Below are 17,263 nucleotides of genomic sequence, written 5' to 3' on the forward strand. Positions count from 1 at the left end.
GTAGTATGACAAAAGGCAAAATAAATAGCTTAAAAGGTAATACTTGTTTCATTTATCCATACAAATGTTGCAAAATAACATTTTCTACATAAATAATATATTTCTAAACAATGCTAAGATATCAAATTTAAAGATTCCATTAATCTTCCATAGAAAACAAGAATAGATTCACCAAGGAAGGAATATAAGGAGATCTTTGAGTGTTAGAACATTAACCTACATATTTGAATATTTTCTGCTTAATTTATTGCTAATTTCTCTTTTTTTTATAGAATGTTTTAATTCAAGAATCCGAAACTTTCAGAAAGAATCTTGAAGAATCTTTACATGATAAGGTATTATGGATACATTTTTTTCCTTATTTTTCTATTTTACACTGATGAATGTTTTGTTGTATAATAAATTTGAAAATAAATAATTTTAGGATGTAATCTTTTGAAAACAATTTTAATGTTTATATTATAGCTGTAGAGAAGTGCACAGGTATATATAGAGATCAAATGAGTTTTACTATCCAAATACACTAAAAATCAGTACTCTGGAAGCTCCCATCATGTTAGCTTATAGTCACTCCGCTTTCCTTAAAGAAAATAACTATCTTGCTTCTAACATTACAAAAGTGTCCTAGTTTATGACTGCCTCAAATGAAATAAAAATGTATGAACTAAGTTGTATCTACTTTTGAGATATTGTTTATGCAGAAATATAAATACCAGTTATATATAATAATTGTACTAAGTTATGTATTTGCCAACATGATCCTGGTTCCAAAGTAGGTGAAATTTGAATTGAAGAGAGAACAACCCTTTATAAACCATTGAGGATTCAGGGTAGCACATACCAAGTGCCAAATGAACGAAGTGGATGAAGAGAGCTCTGGGTAGGAAACATCCATACAAGGCTGCTGTGGAGGATTTCTCAGGGAGGGGGGACTCCACTAAAGAATTAAGCAATGGTAGGACTGTGCTGCAAACCTTTCCAACACCATGCATGCAATGTGGTCTATAGGTGCTTGGGAGGAAAAGTGAGGAGTATGAGACCTTAAATAAAAATGGGCACAGTAGTTTGGAATCAATTCTTTCTGTTGTAGGATAATGAGCATAAATTAAGGACCAGATTGTGAAATCTTAAAAGCTGTAGTTGGTAACGAGTCTTTTCATACTTTATTAGTCTTAGTTAATTAAAGTTGCTACTTGAAGAAGAGATCTATAATTTTGTACTGAAAGAGAGATAAAAGGAATGGATAGAGACATGAGGGGAAGTAAGGAAATGAAAGAAAGGAAAGAACAGAGGCAGAGAAATAAATAGAAGAAGGAGGAGAGAGGGAGGGAGGAAGGAAGGAAGGAAAGGAGGGAAGGATCAAAGTTCTAGAAACAGTATTGCAATGCAGAAGAATTGGAAAACATGGAAGAACAAAGAAAATACAGACCAGTTCTACAGGACACCATACATGCTAATTTAAAAATAATCATTTGGTCCCATAGTCAGGATGTTGACTGTCTCCTGATTGATAGGTATATTAGAGCAATATAATATGGCACATGAAGATAGCATCTAATTCCTTCTGAATGGTTGATATTGGCTATATAGAGGAGATATTACAGTAAGATTTCAAATACATATGGGATCTTGACAACTAGCAAGAGTAGGGCATTCAAGGTACAGGATAAAGCTTATGCAACATCACAGAAAAAACAATGATGGTTGATTAGATGAATCATCAGACCTTTGCTGTGAGTGGTATGTGTTTAGAGAACTAGGTTTGACCAGATTGTAAATTTTGGACTTGATCTTGTTATGCTGTGCAATGTTATTCAAAGCTCTGTGTGCTCCTGGCAAGATCCCCAGAACCCATTCCCCACCACCAACCCAAGCATTACAGCTTCCACAATCTGCCCAAGCAACCGACATTATTAATGATTTTGAGCTTGCATTTTTGCTTATGCCAGTCTTCAGAGAAGGTATTCCCAGGTCATATCTCATTTCTGTACTATCATACCCCATAGCTGAGCATATTCACTAATCTGACCATATCTATAATTGCTCAGATTTCCACCCCACCAACTATAATTACAGTCCATTATCAGGAATATCCCTTGTATGCACAACCTCTTTTTTTTTCTTAATTTCTTCTTCGTTATCCTTATCTTCAAAATTCGAAGTCCCTTGAGCTATCCTTGTAGATTATCCCTGTCAGCCCCTTAAGTACACCTGGTCTCATGGATTGAAACACCACCTACAAATTGAACATTTTCTAATTTAGATTATCTATTGGTCATCTCCCCTGAGAAAGTTTGTATATTATAGTGCTAACTCAATATGTACACTTGGACACCTACATCTCTCAACTTAACATCTGAGTCTTCTTACCACATCCCCCCCTATACACACAAGCCAAACACCAACACCACCTAACACACCCACTAGCACCATGGCCTTCTCAGTTAATCACAACTACAACTGCTTTTAGTAAATGAAGTTAGAAAACTTGGAGTTAAATTCTTAAACCCTGTTTTTATGTTTCACTCCATGTTCAATAATAGGCAAATTTTTAGTTCTGCCATCAAAATCTAGTCAAATCTATCCATTCTCTCCCCAAACCCATTCTTGTACAAGCCATTACATTCTAATCAATATTTTTTGAATACTGCCAATATTTTTTTCTTTTTTTTTGGTGGGGTGGGATACCAGGGATTGAACTCAGGAACACTCAACCAGTGAGCCATATCCCCAGTCCTATTTTATGTTTAGAGACAGGGTCTCACTGAGTTGCTTAGTGTCTCACTTTTGCTGAGGCTGGCTTTGAATTTATGATTCTCCTGCCTCAGCCTCTTGAGCCACTGGGATTACAGGCATGTACTACTGTGCCCAGCTGAAAATTGCCAATAATTTTCTTTTTTCATATCTCCTACTCCCTTTCAGCAGTCCTTTGCAGAGCTACAAGAATAATCATGTCACTTCTCTCAAAAATTCTCCTTATCTCAAAGTAAATAAAAAAACAGCTCCCTATCTCAATCAAAGTAAAATCCAAAGACCATCGTATTGTTTATAATGCTTTCAGAAATACATTTTCTGAATCCCACAATGGTAGTTTCCTATATGCACCCCATATTTATCTTTCTCCTTAACCTCTCAAACCCATCCCTCTGGACACTTGTCCTCCAATTCATGAAATATTCTTGCAGTTAGGGGCAATTGCACCTGCTTCTCTTTCCATCTGCAATGCCTTTCCTAAGATTTTCCCATATTTTCAGTACTATCATACCCTTCTTTAGGTCTTTGCTCAAATATTTTATAAGAAAGCCATTCTATGACTCCATTTTCTTCCTAAGAACATCCTATGCCCATACACATCCCATTTGTTTAGTGTTTGTTTTGGGGGAAAAAAAAACACAAAAATTTAGTGTGGTAAATTAAAGGAGGGCAAGAAGTCAGTCATTGTACTTCTGTATCTTAAGAATTCAATGCAATTTTTTCTGAAAAACAATGAACAAATGAGTTAATGAATTCAGTAAGAAACTATTGGCTATTTGTAAGCCAAGCAATTATTTTACTGTACATATGTTTAAAAATGATATGACCAGCCGAAAAATATGTAGGGAAAATACTGAAGCCGGCAAGATAATTCAAGAGAAAAATCAGAAGAATTTGAAGTAAGATAGTGATTTTGAATTACAAGGGCAGATAAGAGAAACATGGCAAAGGCCACATTTTGATTCAGAGTGTTGAGAAAAAAAGGATGAATCAAATAAAATGCAGACCCTGGCCACTGAAACAGAGAAAACAGCCTTAGAAAATCTGAAGGATGCATTTCAACATTTATAATAGTTTAAAAGCTAAAATCATTAATACAAAAGTTGTTTTTGCAGGCTTTAACTAAGAAATATGACAACTTCTATCATAAATTTTCATACTGAAATATATAATTTTAACCAATGAACACTATCAGAAGTACAAATAATTGTACAAAATAAACCAAAAATTGTGTTAACTTTTCTATTGAAGTGATGATTGGTTTTTGCTAGTTCTTTTAATTCAGTCTTTTCCATTACCCACATGTCCATCAGTCCTCAGAGAATAGCAAAAATCTTTGCTTACTACATAAACGATATATTTTTTTTAATTTTGAAACAATTTTTTTCTACTAGGTATTTGAAGTGATATTTCCATAGCTGGTCATGATTTTAATATTTTTGTAAATTTGCAGAGATGAAGGAATATTGAATGCCAGGTAATGTAGGTAACTTTTTATTAATTTCTATTATTTGTATTTTCATTCCAAGAGGAAATTCAGGCATAATTTACTATCATGTTTAATAATCTTTAATCAAAATATATTTGTCATTTTCCCTTTAAAAATATCAATTTGGCTTATCATAATTGAGTGTTGGTAATATTGGCATATAATTATCATCTGAGTAACACTTTTTAATTTTTAGGAAAGACTAGCAGAAGAAATTGAAAAGCTGAGAGCTGAACTTGACCAGCTGAAAATGAGAACTGGCTCTCTAATTGAACCCACAATATCAAGGTAAATATTAGATTAAAAGCATATCTATAGTTCACTAAAAATCATTATCAATCTATGGTTTTATAACTCTAAACTAAAATAGATATTTCCTCCTGCTCAATAGTCATTGCTGTCCTTTGACTCTTTGCTGACTTAATTTCTACATTCAAAAATAGCTTTCTAATTTAGAATTTTTTTCTGTGCATATTCAATAGAATGAGCATTAATTCCTTTTGTATTCTGAATTCAATTGTATAAATAGAAATATATATTAAACAATTTTTTCCTTTTCTTTTTTTTTTTTTTGGTACTGGGGATTGAACTCAGGGGTACTCAAGCACTGAGCCAAATCCCAAGCCCTTTGTTTTGTATTTTATTTAGAGACAGAGTATCTCTTAGTTGCTTAGCACTTCACCATTACTGAGGCTGGTTTGAACTCATGATCCTCCTGCTTCAGCCTCCTGAGCCACTAGGATTACTACATACAGAGATTACATTACATTCTAAGAGAAGGCACCAGTCCCTTTTTCTACATGTGTTCAATGTGGAAACATGCAGAAGTATGTTCAAGGCTTAATGTGAGGGAACAAATATCAGTGACCATGGCCACTTAGCTTCTATTTTGTTAGAGTAGTTAAAAATTAAAAGGCAAGAAAAAAATTACATATGTAAAATGAACTTATCCATACTCGGTTATTTTCAATCACAACTTCATTGTAAAGAAAGAAGCAAAACCCTTGGCTGAATAGTGACACAGGTTGATAGATGTACATGTTAATAACTTACACACTGATTTCTCTTATGCTTAAGGCCTTTTATTTAAGTTGGTAAGAAACTCTGCTCCACACATTTAATCCTCTATTTTGCTAGACAATGCAGAATAATACCAATTGTTTGCAAATTTGACAACCACAGACTTCTAAGAGAACATTTTCATTAGTAGTGTGTCCATCTAAAGAATGTCAACTCCTCAAAAGCAGAAATGTGTATCTGTTTTCAATAACTATTGTAATCTCAGCACCTAAAACATGTCCTGGCATGTAGCATGCTCTCAATAAATACTGTTTAATGAATAAATGAATGAATATCTAGTAAAGCATGTTTCAGTAATCAGATAAAAATCCAAGTGAAAAATAACCCTAAAGAATTTTATATTCTTCTCAATGAAAGTAGAAACAAAAAATATGTGTAATATTTGAGTATCTCTTCAGTTTAGTATGAAAAAAAGAGTTCTGCAGGCACAATGACATTCAAAGAACTTTCAAACATGTAAGTCATTAATTTAGAAAATCATGCTTATTTTTAAAAATTCTGATAATTTTTCTTACTTTTTGATTTTCATTCAAACTGGAATTATTAATTAAATTATATGTATTCATATGGTATGGGTGGTGATAATGATGATGAAGAAGGAAAAGAGCTGATAAAATATCAAAGACTAAGTATTATCTAACCAACAAATTAGTTATATTCTAATAGCATCAAATTGGCATTTTCTTGTCTTTTTGGACTTATGTCTGAAACAGACTTGTAGAAATCTAGAGTTGAATTCTAGGACTTTGTCACTGCAGTGAGTTTTTGTGGCTAACAAGGTGACATTTACCTACAATTAAGGGTCAAGGGACCCATGCAGAACAAATATTCTCTGATGCAGCAGATGGTAGTGGAAAAAACACTAGAATCAGAGTAAAATGACCCACATTCCTAAATTTCAGACAGACAATTATTAGCTGTTTGATTTTGGAAAACCCATTTTTTTCTTAATAAGATTCTAACTGAATATATATATTATACACACACATATATTACATAAATATACATGATTGATATTTTCATAATTATCTTACAGGCTGTTCAATAAAATGACACAAGTGAGCAAATGGGGCTATAAATAATAAATCATATCACAATTATAGAGTTATTGTAGGAATGATTAAGATAGTTAAACTAAAAGAAGTTATAGCATAACTGAATGTTTATTAACCAGTATTTTTATTGAATATCCTTGCTTTTGAAGGAATGTAATTAAATTTATATGTAAAATAGAAGATACATAGTACTCAGTATACTAGTGTTTGATCTTATAGAAGGGAGGTTGAGAAGAGAGGAGCTACTGGTGAATAACGGTAGTAGTTTCTACTAGTATCACATCTAAGAAAATAATGTTTGTCTCGGAATGACAAGAGGAGGCATGGTTTGGCTCAAATCTAAATAAAGGGTAGGATATGGGTAATTAGAAAGGACAATAGAGGATGCTTTAGAAAGCAGAGGGATAGGTAAGAGGCATTCTCTAAGAAAATTCATATCTGGTTTATTTATGGAGTTATATAATGAGATTATATGCAAGAATTACAGGAGAGTACTTTTTAGATGTGTTGGAGATACAGTGGTGATGGAGAACACATGTTCCAGATAGAAAACCCAGAAATACTAATTTATGGACTGGAGTTGTACAATGTAAGGAAATAGTACTTGTATGCTGAGATTTGCAGAATGCTATCCATATAAATGCGTTAGGAGACTGTTTCCAGGAGGGGAAAAAAAAAAAAAAAAAAGCATGTTCAATGAAATGAAGAGTGAGTTATGGAAGGAGCTGAATTAAAATCAGTTCAACAGGATGGAAGGTAAACAGACAGTAGCTAAAAGTGATGCTGCAAAGTAGGAAGGGCCCAGATAATGAAGATATTATATGGATTATTAAAAAGGGAAGGAAGGAAAGGGAGGGGGGATAGAAATAGAAAAGACGTAGAATAAATCTGACATCAATTTCCTATGTACATATATGGATACACCACAGTGAATGTCAATATCATGTACATTCACAAGACTGGGATCCTAATTAGAATAAGATATACTCCATGTTTATATAAATACATCAGAATAGACTCTACTGTCATGTGTATCTAAGAAGAACCAATAAAATGTTTTTAAAAGGAGTTTGATGATTTTTAAGTAGGGTATTATTGTGCTAGTTCTGTTTCATTCCATGTTTATTTGGCATTGAGAGGGAAAACTCCTGCTAGCATGATGAATTACAATGTTAGAAGCTCCACTCTGAATCCCAGAGGGCCGTTAACATAAGCAGCCCCAGATGAAAGAGACCTACATCGTTCTGAGCTAGAAAGTTTAGGACTTTATTATAGTTGCATTCATTACTATCTTACTAGATGTTTATAAAGTACTGGGCACACCCTCCCAGGCCAAAAAAAAAAAAATGGAGATCAAAAACAAACAAAAGAAAAATCTTTCTCGGTTTTCATAAACTTAGAGCCTCTCTCCAATACACTGAAAGTTGTAGTTGTGCATTTCTAGTATTACTGGGTTGATTAATGTTTGGATATGACATATCCACTATAAATCAAGTTTACTTAATTTTCAATTTGATTGCTATAGAAATAGTAACTATTTGAGGGATGATTCCTTAGTTCATTTGCTATAGTTTCCCATTTGGCAAAACAAGGTCTCTCTTAAGCTAGGCTAGCATCTCCCACTGTTGTAAAGATCCAGACTTCAACAAACCTTTTCAAATCTTGCCAGATATTCAGAAATGCTTGTTTTTATTCAAAAACAGAACTAAGAGGATGTGTAGTCAGTCAGTGGGAGCCCCAATTTCCACGGAATGCACAGCGTTAAGTCTATTTCCTACTGATGATGGATCTGTTATTTCATTTTATAGAACAAATGAAGATGCTGTAATAATCATCATCATTATTATGGCAATAAACTGAATTTGCTGTAAATCTATGTGAATAATGTGCTGTAAGAACCAGTTCAGCATATTGATTACAGTGTACTTTATTACCATGTTTATTGAAAACCAGTGTGATGATATTTTCCAATTGGAATCTTCCAACTGTTTCATCTCTAAGCAAATTGTACTATCAACTGTGCTTACTAAAAGCATTTTCTTACTTCTTTTGTAATAATATTTTATGAATGATAACAAACTGTCCTAGTGGTACTCCCTATTTTATTTTTAACAAATGATTAACCTTGTATCAATCTTGTTTTAAGTATTTCATTGTTTCTCTAAATTGAAAAATAGAGAATGTATGAGTGAATGTCTCTGAAATTCTTAAAATTGAGAAGGTTCTGGGGCCCCAAAAGTTTTGAGATATGTTGCTGAGAAACATTTAAAACAAGTGTGGTAATGAATGAGAAATACTGAGATATCCACTAAAGAGCAGAAACTACATAGAATTGTTCCTTTTAGTGCAATGGATCTTGATTATGAATGTTAACATGTTTCGTTGTACTATCACATTTGAAAATGATAATAAACAACAAGTTGAAAGTATATTCTTAAAGGAGAAAAAATGGCCTTGACCTTCAGGGATGGTCCTGAGACTGGAACTTCTAATATAAACCTCTAAAGGTGTCTGACATGCCTAAAAGCATGACAGTTCATCAGCTTCTTCTGGGGTTTATATCCTTCAGGGTTTAATGCTTTATTGCCAATTAAGCAGCAGTTATTTGCTGGTATGTTTAATTTTTAAGATTGGATATATGGCATATTTTTTTTTTCCATTTCTCCAGAACTCATCTAGACACCTCAGCTGAGTTGCGGTATTCAGTAGGATCCCTAGTGGACAGCCAGTCTGATTACAGAACAACTAAAGTAATAAGAAGAGCAAGGAGAGGCCGCGTGGGTGTGAGAAGAGATGAGCCAAAGGTTAATCACCGTACTTCAAATTTTTTATCATTTTAATTTAAAAACATGATTCCATATTGGATATCATTTTAACACTAAAACAATTGAACCTAATTTTATTCATTTCAGGCACAAAGTATGAAATATTTTTAAATTTATAACTAACATAAAGCCTCTGCTAGGTATCAGGAATTGAGCTAAGCAAGTCTCATGTTCTTACCTGTAGGACATTAGGAAGTGAGTAATACTTTATACAATTTCAGACATAAAAATGTGGAAGCTCTGAAAGATTAAATGTTCAACTTTACACAAATATTACTAGAGTTAAAGCTTGAGCCTATACTTGCCCAGTTTCAAAAACCATGCACTATATATCTTTACACTATACTCCCAAACAAATGAACTTAAGTTTTAAACAAGTAAGCAGTAGTGTTCATATTTTTAATTCAAATTAATCAAACATTTTAATGAAAATTACTATATTAAAAATCATTGGTGGAAAATGTACAAAGAAATGTACACCCAAAGTGTTAATGAAAAACTGTCCTATGGGCCTTTTATTCTGTCAATAACTTAATTTAAATTTTTTTTCAGTTGTAGGTGAACACAATACCTTTATTTTATCTATTTATTTTTATGTGGTGCTGAGGATCAAACCCAGTGACTCACATATGCCAGGCAAATGCTCTACCATTGAGTGATAACCACATCCCCAATAACTCAAAAATTTTAAGCTATGCTTTTTGTGTAAGTAATAGAGTTGAGCTTTATAGAAGATAATACTGTTCCTTGGTACCTGAAGTTGAGTTTATTCCCCTACTTTCATGTATTCAAAATACTATTCATTTGTCCTTATTTGTACACAGTTCCTTAATACCTTTTGGTTTTTAACTGCCACCAATATACCATGTAGAAATTAATCCATCACAGTAGGTATCCGATATCTATTGAATGTATGAATAAATACATAAACAAATCAAGACAAAATTAAGTTCATATCAGTTCTTTTCTTACTAGTATGTGACAATTCGTACTCTTTGAAACTAAAACAATCTGTAAAGTAAATGCTGATTCAGGTCCTCAATTCTTAATACTCTGGGAAATATCATGTGGTCCTCCATAAAGCTCCTGTTGCATGATCACAACAATAAAAACTAACTTCTTAAAAAAAATACTCCAGGGCATATCCCTTATTTGCAACCCCCTCATACCTTCAGATCACAGTTTGAAAACCATCTGCGTACTGGTTACTCAAAACTCTCTTTCAAGGGTAGGCTTCATTATATTAATTTACAAAAATATAAGCCATATAAATTAGCATGCCTTGGGTTTAAAAAATCAAGGTGTTCAAGTGACCAGAGTAGTGGAGATGAAATTAGCCCTTATGCAATATTCTATTAATGTTTTGTTAGCACCTATGCGAGTTCCAAAGAGACAATTCTTATATAATTTGTTATATAATATCAGTGGCCTCAGAGCAATGAGTATCAGAAATGCTAACTCTTGAGTACAAGAAAATAGTGATCGCTGTATTTAGAAATAGGCAAAGTGTTGGAAATGAAGATACTTTACAGTAATTGTTACTATGAAAGGTAAGGGTTAGGTGACTGGATTATCGATAACATGGAAGTTCACTATCTCTATTCCTATGAAAATATTGATATTTATGCTGAAAATGAATACCTGTCATTATTTCAAATGTCAAAATAAATACATAAACAAAGGAAGACAAGATTAAGTACATAAGGGATAGGCCCCAGAGTATTTTTTTAAGAAGTTAGTTTTTATTGTTGTGATTATGTAATCACAACACTATTTTATAGAACCAATAAATTGGAAGGTGAATAGTTGGTTATGCTTTTCCCAGGTCAGCTCTAAAAGCTGGCATGCTTTTGTTGGTATTTTTCATATTAGTACTTTAAAAAATGAGACAAATGATAAATATTCTCCACTGTTTGTAAACCATTTAGGTTAAATCACTTGGGGATCATGAATGGAACAGAACGCAGCAAATAGGAGTACTAAGCAGCCATCCATTTGAAAGTGACACTGAAATGTCTGATATTGATGATGATGACAGAGAAACAATTTTTAGCTCAATGGATCTTCTCTCTCCAAGTGGTCATTCTGATGCCCAGACTCTAGCTATGATGCTTCAGGAACAATTGGATGCAATTAACAAAGAAATCAGGTGAGTTCAATTAGTACTGATCATTTGTTTCATGAGGATAGAAGACCTTAATACTGCAGAAATGGATCTCAAATCAGAGGCATTGATACCGGTCTTGGAAATTGGAATCAATCCTTGTTCCCCCGGTGTTGAACAGTAGAAATGCAAAGGCAAGAGCAGAAAGTAATTTCTTATTTAAGAAAAGGACAAGGACAGACTTCTGAAGAGAAGTGGAGCCCAAAGCTGGATGTCCAGGGGAATAGTTGTGTATTGCTCTTTTATTGACCCTGGAATCCCCACACCTTCTCTTTTTTCTCCATGTATGTGCCTCAGGGAAAGAAGGAGAAACACAAGAGGTAATAGTTTGTGTTGGGGAGTGAGATCCTCAGAGGTGGTAGCTACCCTTGTATTTTTTTTTTTTTTTGTGATAACCAGCACTCATCTTTGCAACCCCCATCATTCATTACCTATACTGACTGCCAGGCCTTCTGCCCCACCTTTTCTATATATATATAAACACCCTCACTAACAATCTATTTATTTTCCAGAGACTGTTACCTCTCTGAAATTGGGATGGTAAATCTCTGCAACAATCTTAGTCTATATTAACTAAGAGCATAGGTTCATATAGTTGCTTATTTGAAAGAGTATTGAAAAACACATGAAATTTTATTACATAACAACTTTCAACAGAAATAGTCTCCTTGATATATACTGGTAAGCTGCTAACTCCAACCAGAATTTATCTCTGTTTATAGTCTTTCTTCTTTCAAAAACCAATTTAGTCATTAAAAAAAAAGCATCTTTTCAGACTTGTTCACCGCTCATTGATTCCCTTAAAAGAAGGAATCCAGGTAGTTCACAACCACTTACCACTACACTCCTTTTCTTTTTCTTTTTTTAAAATTTTTTATTCTAACTTGTTATATATGACATCAGAATGCATTATAATTCATATTACACATATAAAACACAATTTTTAATGCCTCTGGTTGTATACAAAGTAGATTCACACCATTCGTGTCTTCATACCTGTTCTTAGAGTAATGATGTTCATTTCATTACACCCTCATTTCTACCTGCATGCCCCCTCCTTCCCCTCCCATCCCTTTGGCTACTCTTCTGCCTGTCTTACTTTTGTAGGATTTATCCTTTCATTCTTCTACATGGTTCCTGAGGAACACTCTAAGGGGAATCTAATTTGCTGTTATTGTTTTCTTTACTTTTCATATTTATATCAGGACTCCAAATATTAACAGATTGTCATTTACTTTTTAAACAAACTGACCGCCTAGCTACAAATGATTTCCTATTGGATTAAGTTTTCATCTACCTCTTACTCAACATCCTTTAGGCTTGGCTCACCTTTACAATTAACAGAATTTCCAGAATAAATGATTAAAATTTATTTCTACAGCAGAAACATGTTGCTCCTTATCAAAAGAAATTTCTGCAGGAGTCATTTTTAAATAACAAGTACACTAGAAGTACAAAATGTCTTTTTTGGGGGGAGAGGGGAAGATTTTCCTTTGGAGTATGTTTTATGTACTAATGATGTTGTACTATGCTATTTGATTAACTGTTATTAAATTGCATGTTATTTATTTAAAAGATACTTAACTAAATAAGTATTAATGTCTTAAGAAGACTCTGGGTTTTATTCAGCTATATGATAATTATAAATTAACATTTATTAAAGATGCTATTAATTAAATTTTTCATTGGGTGGAAGCTCAATGAAATGCTGCTGATATCTGGATTTCTATGTGTTTTTAATTGTTACTTGAGATCAGATATAATATTAGAATAAGTGGTAGATATTACCAGGTTGTAAAGTTTCAAAAGAGTTTTAACAAGTGGTAGTAGAAAATGGTCAAACTGAAAGTGGCTACGAATTAGATATCCTTTGAAAGAAATGGTTTTCTAAACTGAGGTCAAGATGCTTCTAGCATTTACTAAGTTTGTACTGCCTATAGCAGAAAAATGAGATGTAAGTACTAGATTCGATATAAAATATTTGAAGTACTTTTTAATTGATTTTTATGTGAATTCTGGTTGCCATGTTAGCAGTATATAATAGATCAAAATTAAACTGTATCTTTTAGGCTGATTCAGGAAGAAAAGGAATCTACAGAGTTACGTGCTGAAGAAATTGAGAATAGAGTGGCCAGTGTGAGCCTGGAGGGCCTGAATTTGGCTAGGGTCCACCCAGGTACCTCTATCACTGCCTCTGTTACAGCTTCATCACTGGCCAGTTCATCTCCCCCGAGTGGACACTCAACGCCAAAGCTCACCCCTAGAAGCCCAGCCAGAGAAATGGACAGGATGGGAGTCATGACACTGGTATGATGATATATACAGAAATTTCGTCCCTGTTAAGATTAATGATGCATTAGCTAAAACACCTTAGGTGTTTGCTCTCATCTAAGGACTTTCTATGAATTTTATGGTTTATTTCTTTTTTCCCACAACAACCCTATGTGGTAGGCATAATTACTAATTCCATTACAAATGGTGGAGACAGTATCCAAACAGATGCTGCAATTTTCTTAAAGTCAATCTGTAAGCCCGTGGACAGTCAGGGATCTGAATATCACATGAGAAAAGTGAATGATTTAAATCAATAAGTGAATTTTTACTGATGTCATATTGATGCAATAAATTTAGACTGGGTGGGCTTTTAAAAATAGAAAATAGCAAAACACATATATTACAATGGCTTCAATACAATTATAATGGCTTCAGAGCCATAAAAATCAATAGCACCAAGTTCTCATCTTTATCAGATGATGTCGGTTATTCTTTAGTTTTTTTTAATTTATTTTTATATTCAGAGATAAAATGTGGAAGCCTAAACTAGGAAATCCGTGAAAAAAAAATTGAGGAAAAAATCAAAGTGCCACATGATAAAAGTATTATAGTAAGGCCTCTGTAAACTATGGTTGGAATGACTATGGAATAACAAGATGTTTAGTCATTCAGTTCTCATGAGAGCACTACCATCATGGAGCATGGTCTCAACAGAGAGCAGAGGTAGCTGAAGCTTGAGAAGATGAGTAAAATTGACCATATTCAGCACCGCTCATGAGTGGAATTGGAGCTTTCCTCAAATATGTCTAACTCAAAAGCATAATTGTTGGGGTTTTTTTTTGTTGTTGTTGTTGTTTGGTTGGTTGGTCTTGGTTTTTCCATACAGGGATTGAACCCAGGGGTGCTTAACCACCAAACCACATCCCCAGCCCATTTTTATGTTTTATTTTAAGACAGAGGCTTGCTAAGTTGCTTACAGCCTCACTAAGTAGCTTAGTCTTGCTTTGAACTTGTGATCCTCCTGCCTCAGCCTCCTGAGCCGCTAGGATTACAGGTGTGTGCCACCATGCCTAGTTATCCTTGTTTCTTTTCTTTTTTTTTTTTTTTGCTTTTTTAAAAATTCTGTAATTACCTAGAAATATTTGAAATGACAGCAATGAAAGATTAAAATATTTTGAACAATCTATGGAAGTAAAAGCATAAATACAGTAAATAGAGAAAAATCAGTGATATTACAGAAAGATATAGAGGATATGTAGTGTTTGTGATCAGAAGGCTGCAAAGTACTATAAAAGTCCACAAAGCCCATATCTATGTGTTCAATTATATATTTCTATATATGTGCACATATATATTTGAATAAAGAAATTTAATTCATTGTCTAAATTCCATCTTAAATATTTTGAAGCAGTGTGTGATCTAGTTAATAAATTATGAAAATTATTTTTAATTATTAGAATTAATTTATATAAATCTACATATATGTGTGTATATGGGTGTGTGTTTATTATACCTTTTTTCTCACCCTAGGGAGAACACTCTTACAAGTAAATATTTACTATTCAGAAAATTTTACTTCATCTTTTAAAAATGTTTTTTACATATTATATATACAAACATAGATATTAGTTATATATATATTATTTTAGGTATCTTTGTCCTCAATTTTACAGGTGAGTCTTCCATTTTGTGCTCATTATCAGAATTGACAATAATCCAATAATGACCAACTAATCAGAACTGACCTCTATACAGTACAAACTTGGAGTTCATATACTAATGTATCCTAATTGGTACACCTATAAGCCACATTATAGTCAGCTTATTTTGGAAAACCAGGAAACATCTCTCTTATTAACTAAAATGTTATCATCTCTGCCTTGGTTTCTGCAAATGTAATATGTACTACATAATATTAATGACTGACTTATTACCAAAGCTACTATAAGAATTTGGGGCAACAGAACCCAATTTAGTCAGCATTTGAGGCTGTTATACTTTGATGGTTTCTGTACTAATATTTCCCTATATTTTTACAACATATTTATTTTGCCCTTTAAGTATTTTTTAAAATATAAACATTGTAGCCCTTAATAATTCTATTTTTATAATAATAAATAGTGCAATTAAAATTGTTTGGATTTTGGGGCATATGAAAAATATGCCAGTGCTTTCATGCATTTTCTTGAGTAGATAATCATAAATAAAAACCAGTAAGTGACCATTATTACACTACAATTAGAATTTAAAAAAAATATTTATGGCATTTCCTGAAGGTTAAAGGAATCAAGAAATTTTCTTGAGTTTTTCTTAGTCAAGAAAGCAAGAAAGGAATTCTTAGAAGTCTTTGATACCCAATGAAACCCTGTCACCAAATTTATATTCTTATAATGAAGGACAGTTAGGTTTTCTTTAGAAAATATTAATAGAAAAATAATTTCATTGGATATAATTCATGTTTGAATATTAAGAGGAAGACTAGAAATTTTATGGACGGAAAACAAGAGACTGAAAAAAAACACCACGTTAATTACTGCATGGCATGATACCTTGCCAACATTGCTTCTTAATCCTGATAATAAAGTGTACTTGTATTTACCTTTACCTCTTACCTCACACAAATCCATAGACAAGAATAACATGCTAGCAATATCTAGACTACTCAATACGATAAAGTTAACATGTATTCTACTAGCAACAAAAATAGAAAGCAAAATGGAATAGTTTAATAAAGATGTTTTTACTTACGTATAAAAAATTAACAAAAAATAGTAAGTAAAGCTCACCTGGAATTATAAAAAAGGAACTTTTTCTTTTTAAATTCTGTACAAGAGCATTGACAAGAAAGCAGTATACCCTGTGGCATGTTATGCTGAGGCCAGAGCCTTTAGCATGTATGGTGTGGGGAAGTTTGTTAGGATTCCAGGAAATTTAAGATCCTTCAGAGCAGAATACTTGTGCAAAAGACACCCAAAGTTCTTCATGGATAGAGCAATAGGGAGTTTATAAATTCTATATATGTGTATTAGATCTTCATTCTGGTCCATATTTTCTTGGATTGGTATAGTGTCATATTTTGTTTCTGACTGCTAGATTGTCTTCCTCTGTGCTTTATGTTCTCCACTGTGTGTGTCTAATATGCAATGCACACAACACAGGTAAACATGGCTGTGTCATGGAGACCTTCCCCTATCCATGAGAGGTTTCTTCTCTCAAGTAACCATCAAGGAGGACGAATATTTCTATAATAATTTAAAAAACACCTATTTAGGATAGCATGGAGTAAAGAAAAGAAATGATAGATAAATTATAGATACTAGATATTATGTAAACTTGTAACATGGTCAATGGTAGTCATTAATTAGTTCTATTTTATGTTGCTTTTATTACTGCCAATCGCAGCCAAGTGATCTAAGGAAACACCGGAGAAAGGTACTGTAACTTTTACGTGGTTGCTCATTGAATATTACTTTTTTATAAAAGCTTTAAAATAATATATCCCCCAAAGATTTTGTTAACATAAAAATATTGAAAGTATTTAAGAGTTATTATTGTATTGTGTAAATATGATCATAGGAAGTGAGGTATCAAAAATAAGATCGTTTATGCTTTAGGAACAATG

At 32.9% G+C, this 17,263-nt stretch overlaps 1 protein-coding gene across 35 annotated transcripts in view; it reads left to right on the top strand.

The window, feature by feature from the left end:
* Positions 1-17,263, top strand: part of Ppfia2 (PPFI scaffold protein A2) — a 440,250-nt gene that overhangs the window by 347,104 nt on the left and 75,883 nt on the right. For all 35 annotated transcript variants that reach the window (XM_078053063.1, XM_078053070.1, XM_078053068.1 and 32 more), the window contains 6 exons: positions 273-335; positions 4,440-4,531; positions 9,047-9,182; positions 11,132-11,352; positions 13,437-13,674; positions 17,044-17,073. In XM_078053063.1, the coding sequence (XP_077909189.1) occupies positions 273-335; positions 4,440-4,531; positions 9,047-9,182; positions 11,132-11,352; positions 13,437-13,674; positions 17,044-17,073 (780 nt within the window). The remainder of the gene's footprint in view (positions 1-272; positions 336-4,439; positions 4,532-9,046; positions 9,183-11,131; positions 11,353-13,436; positions 13,675-17,043; positions 17,074-17,263) is intronic.

The sequence above is a fragment of the Ictidomys tridecemlineatus genome, chromosome 6 (assembly GCF_052094955.1).
Source record: "Ictidomys tridecemlineatus isolate mIctTri1 chromosome 6, mIctTri1.hap1, whole genome shotgun sequence".
Classification (NCBI taxonomy): Eukaryota; Metazoa; Chordata; class Mammalia; order Rodentia; family Sciuridae; genus Ictidomys; species Ictidomys tridecemlineatus.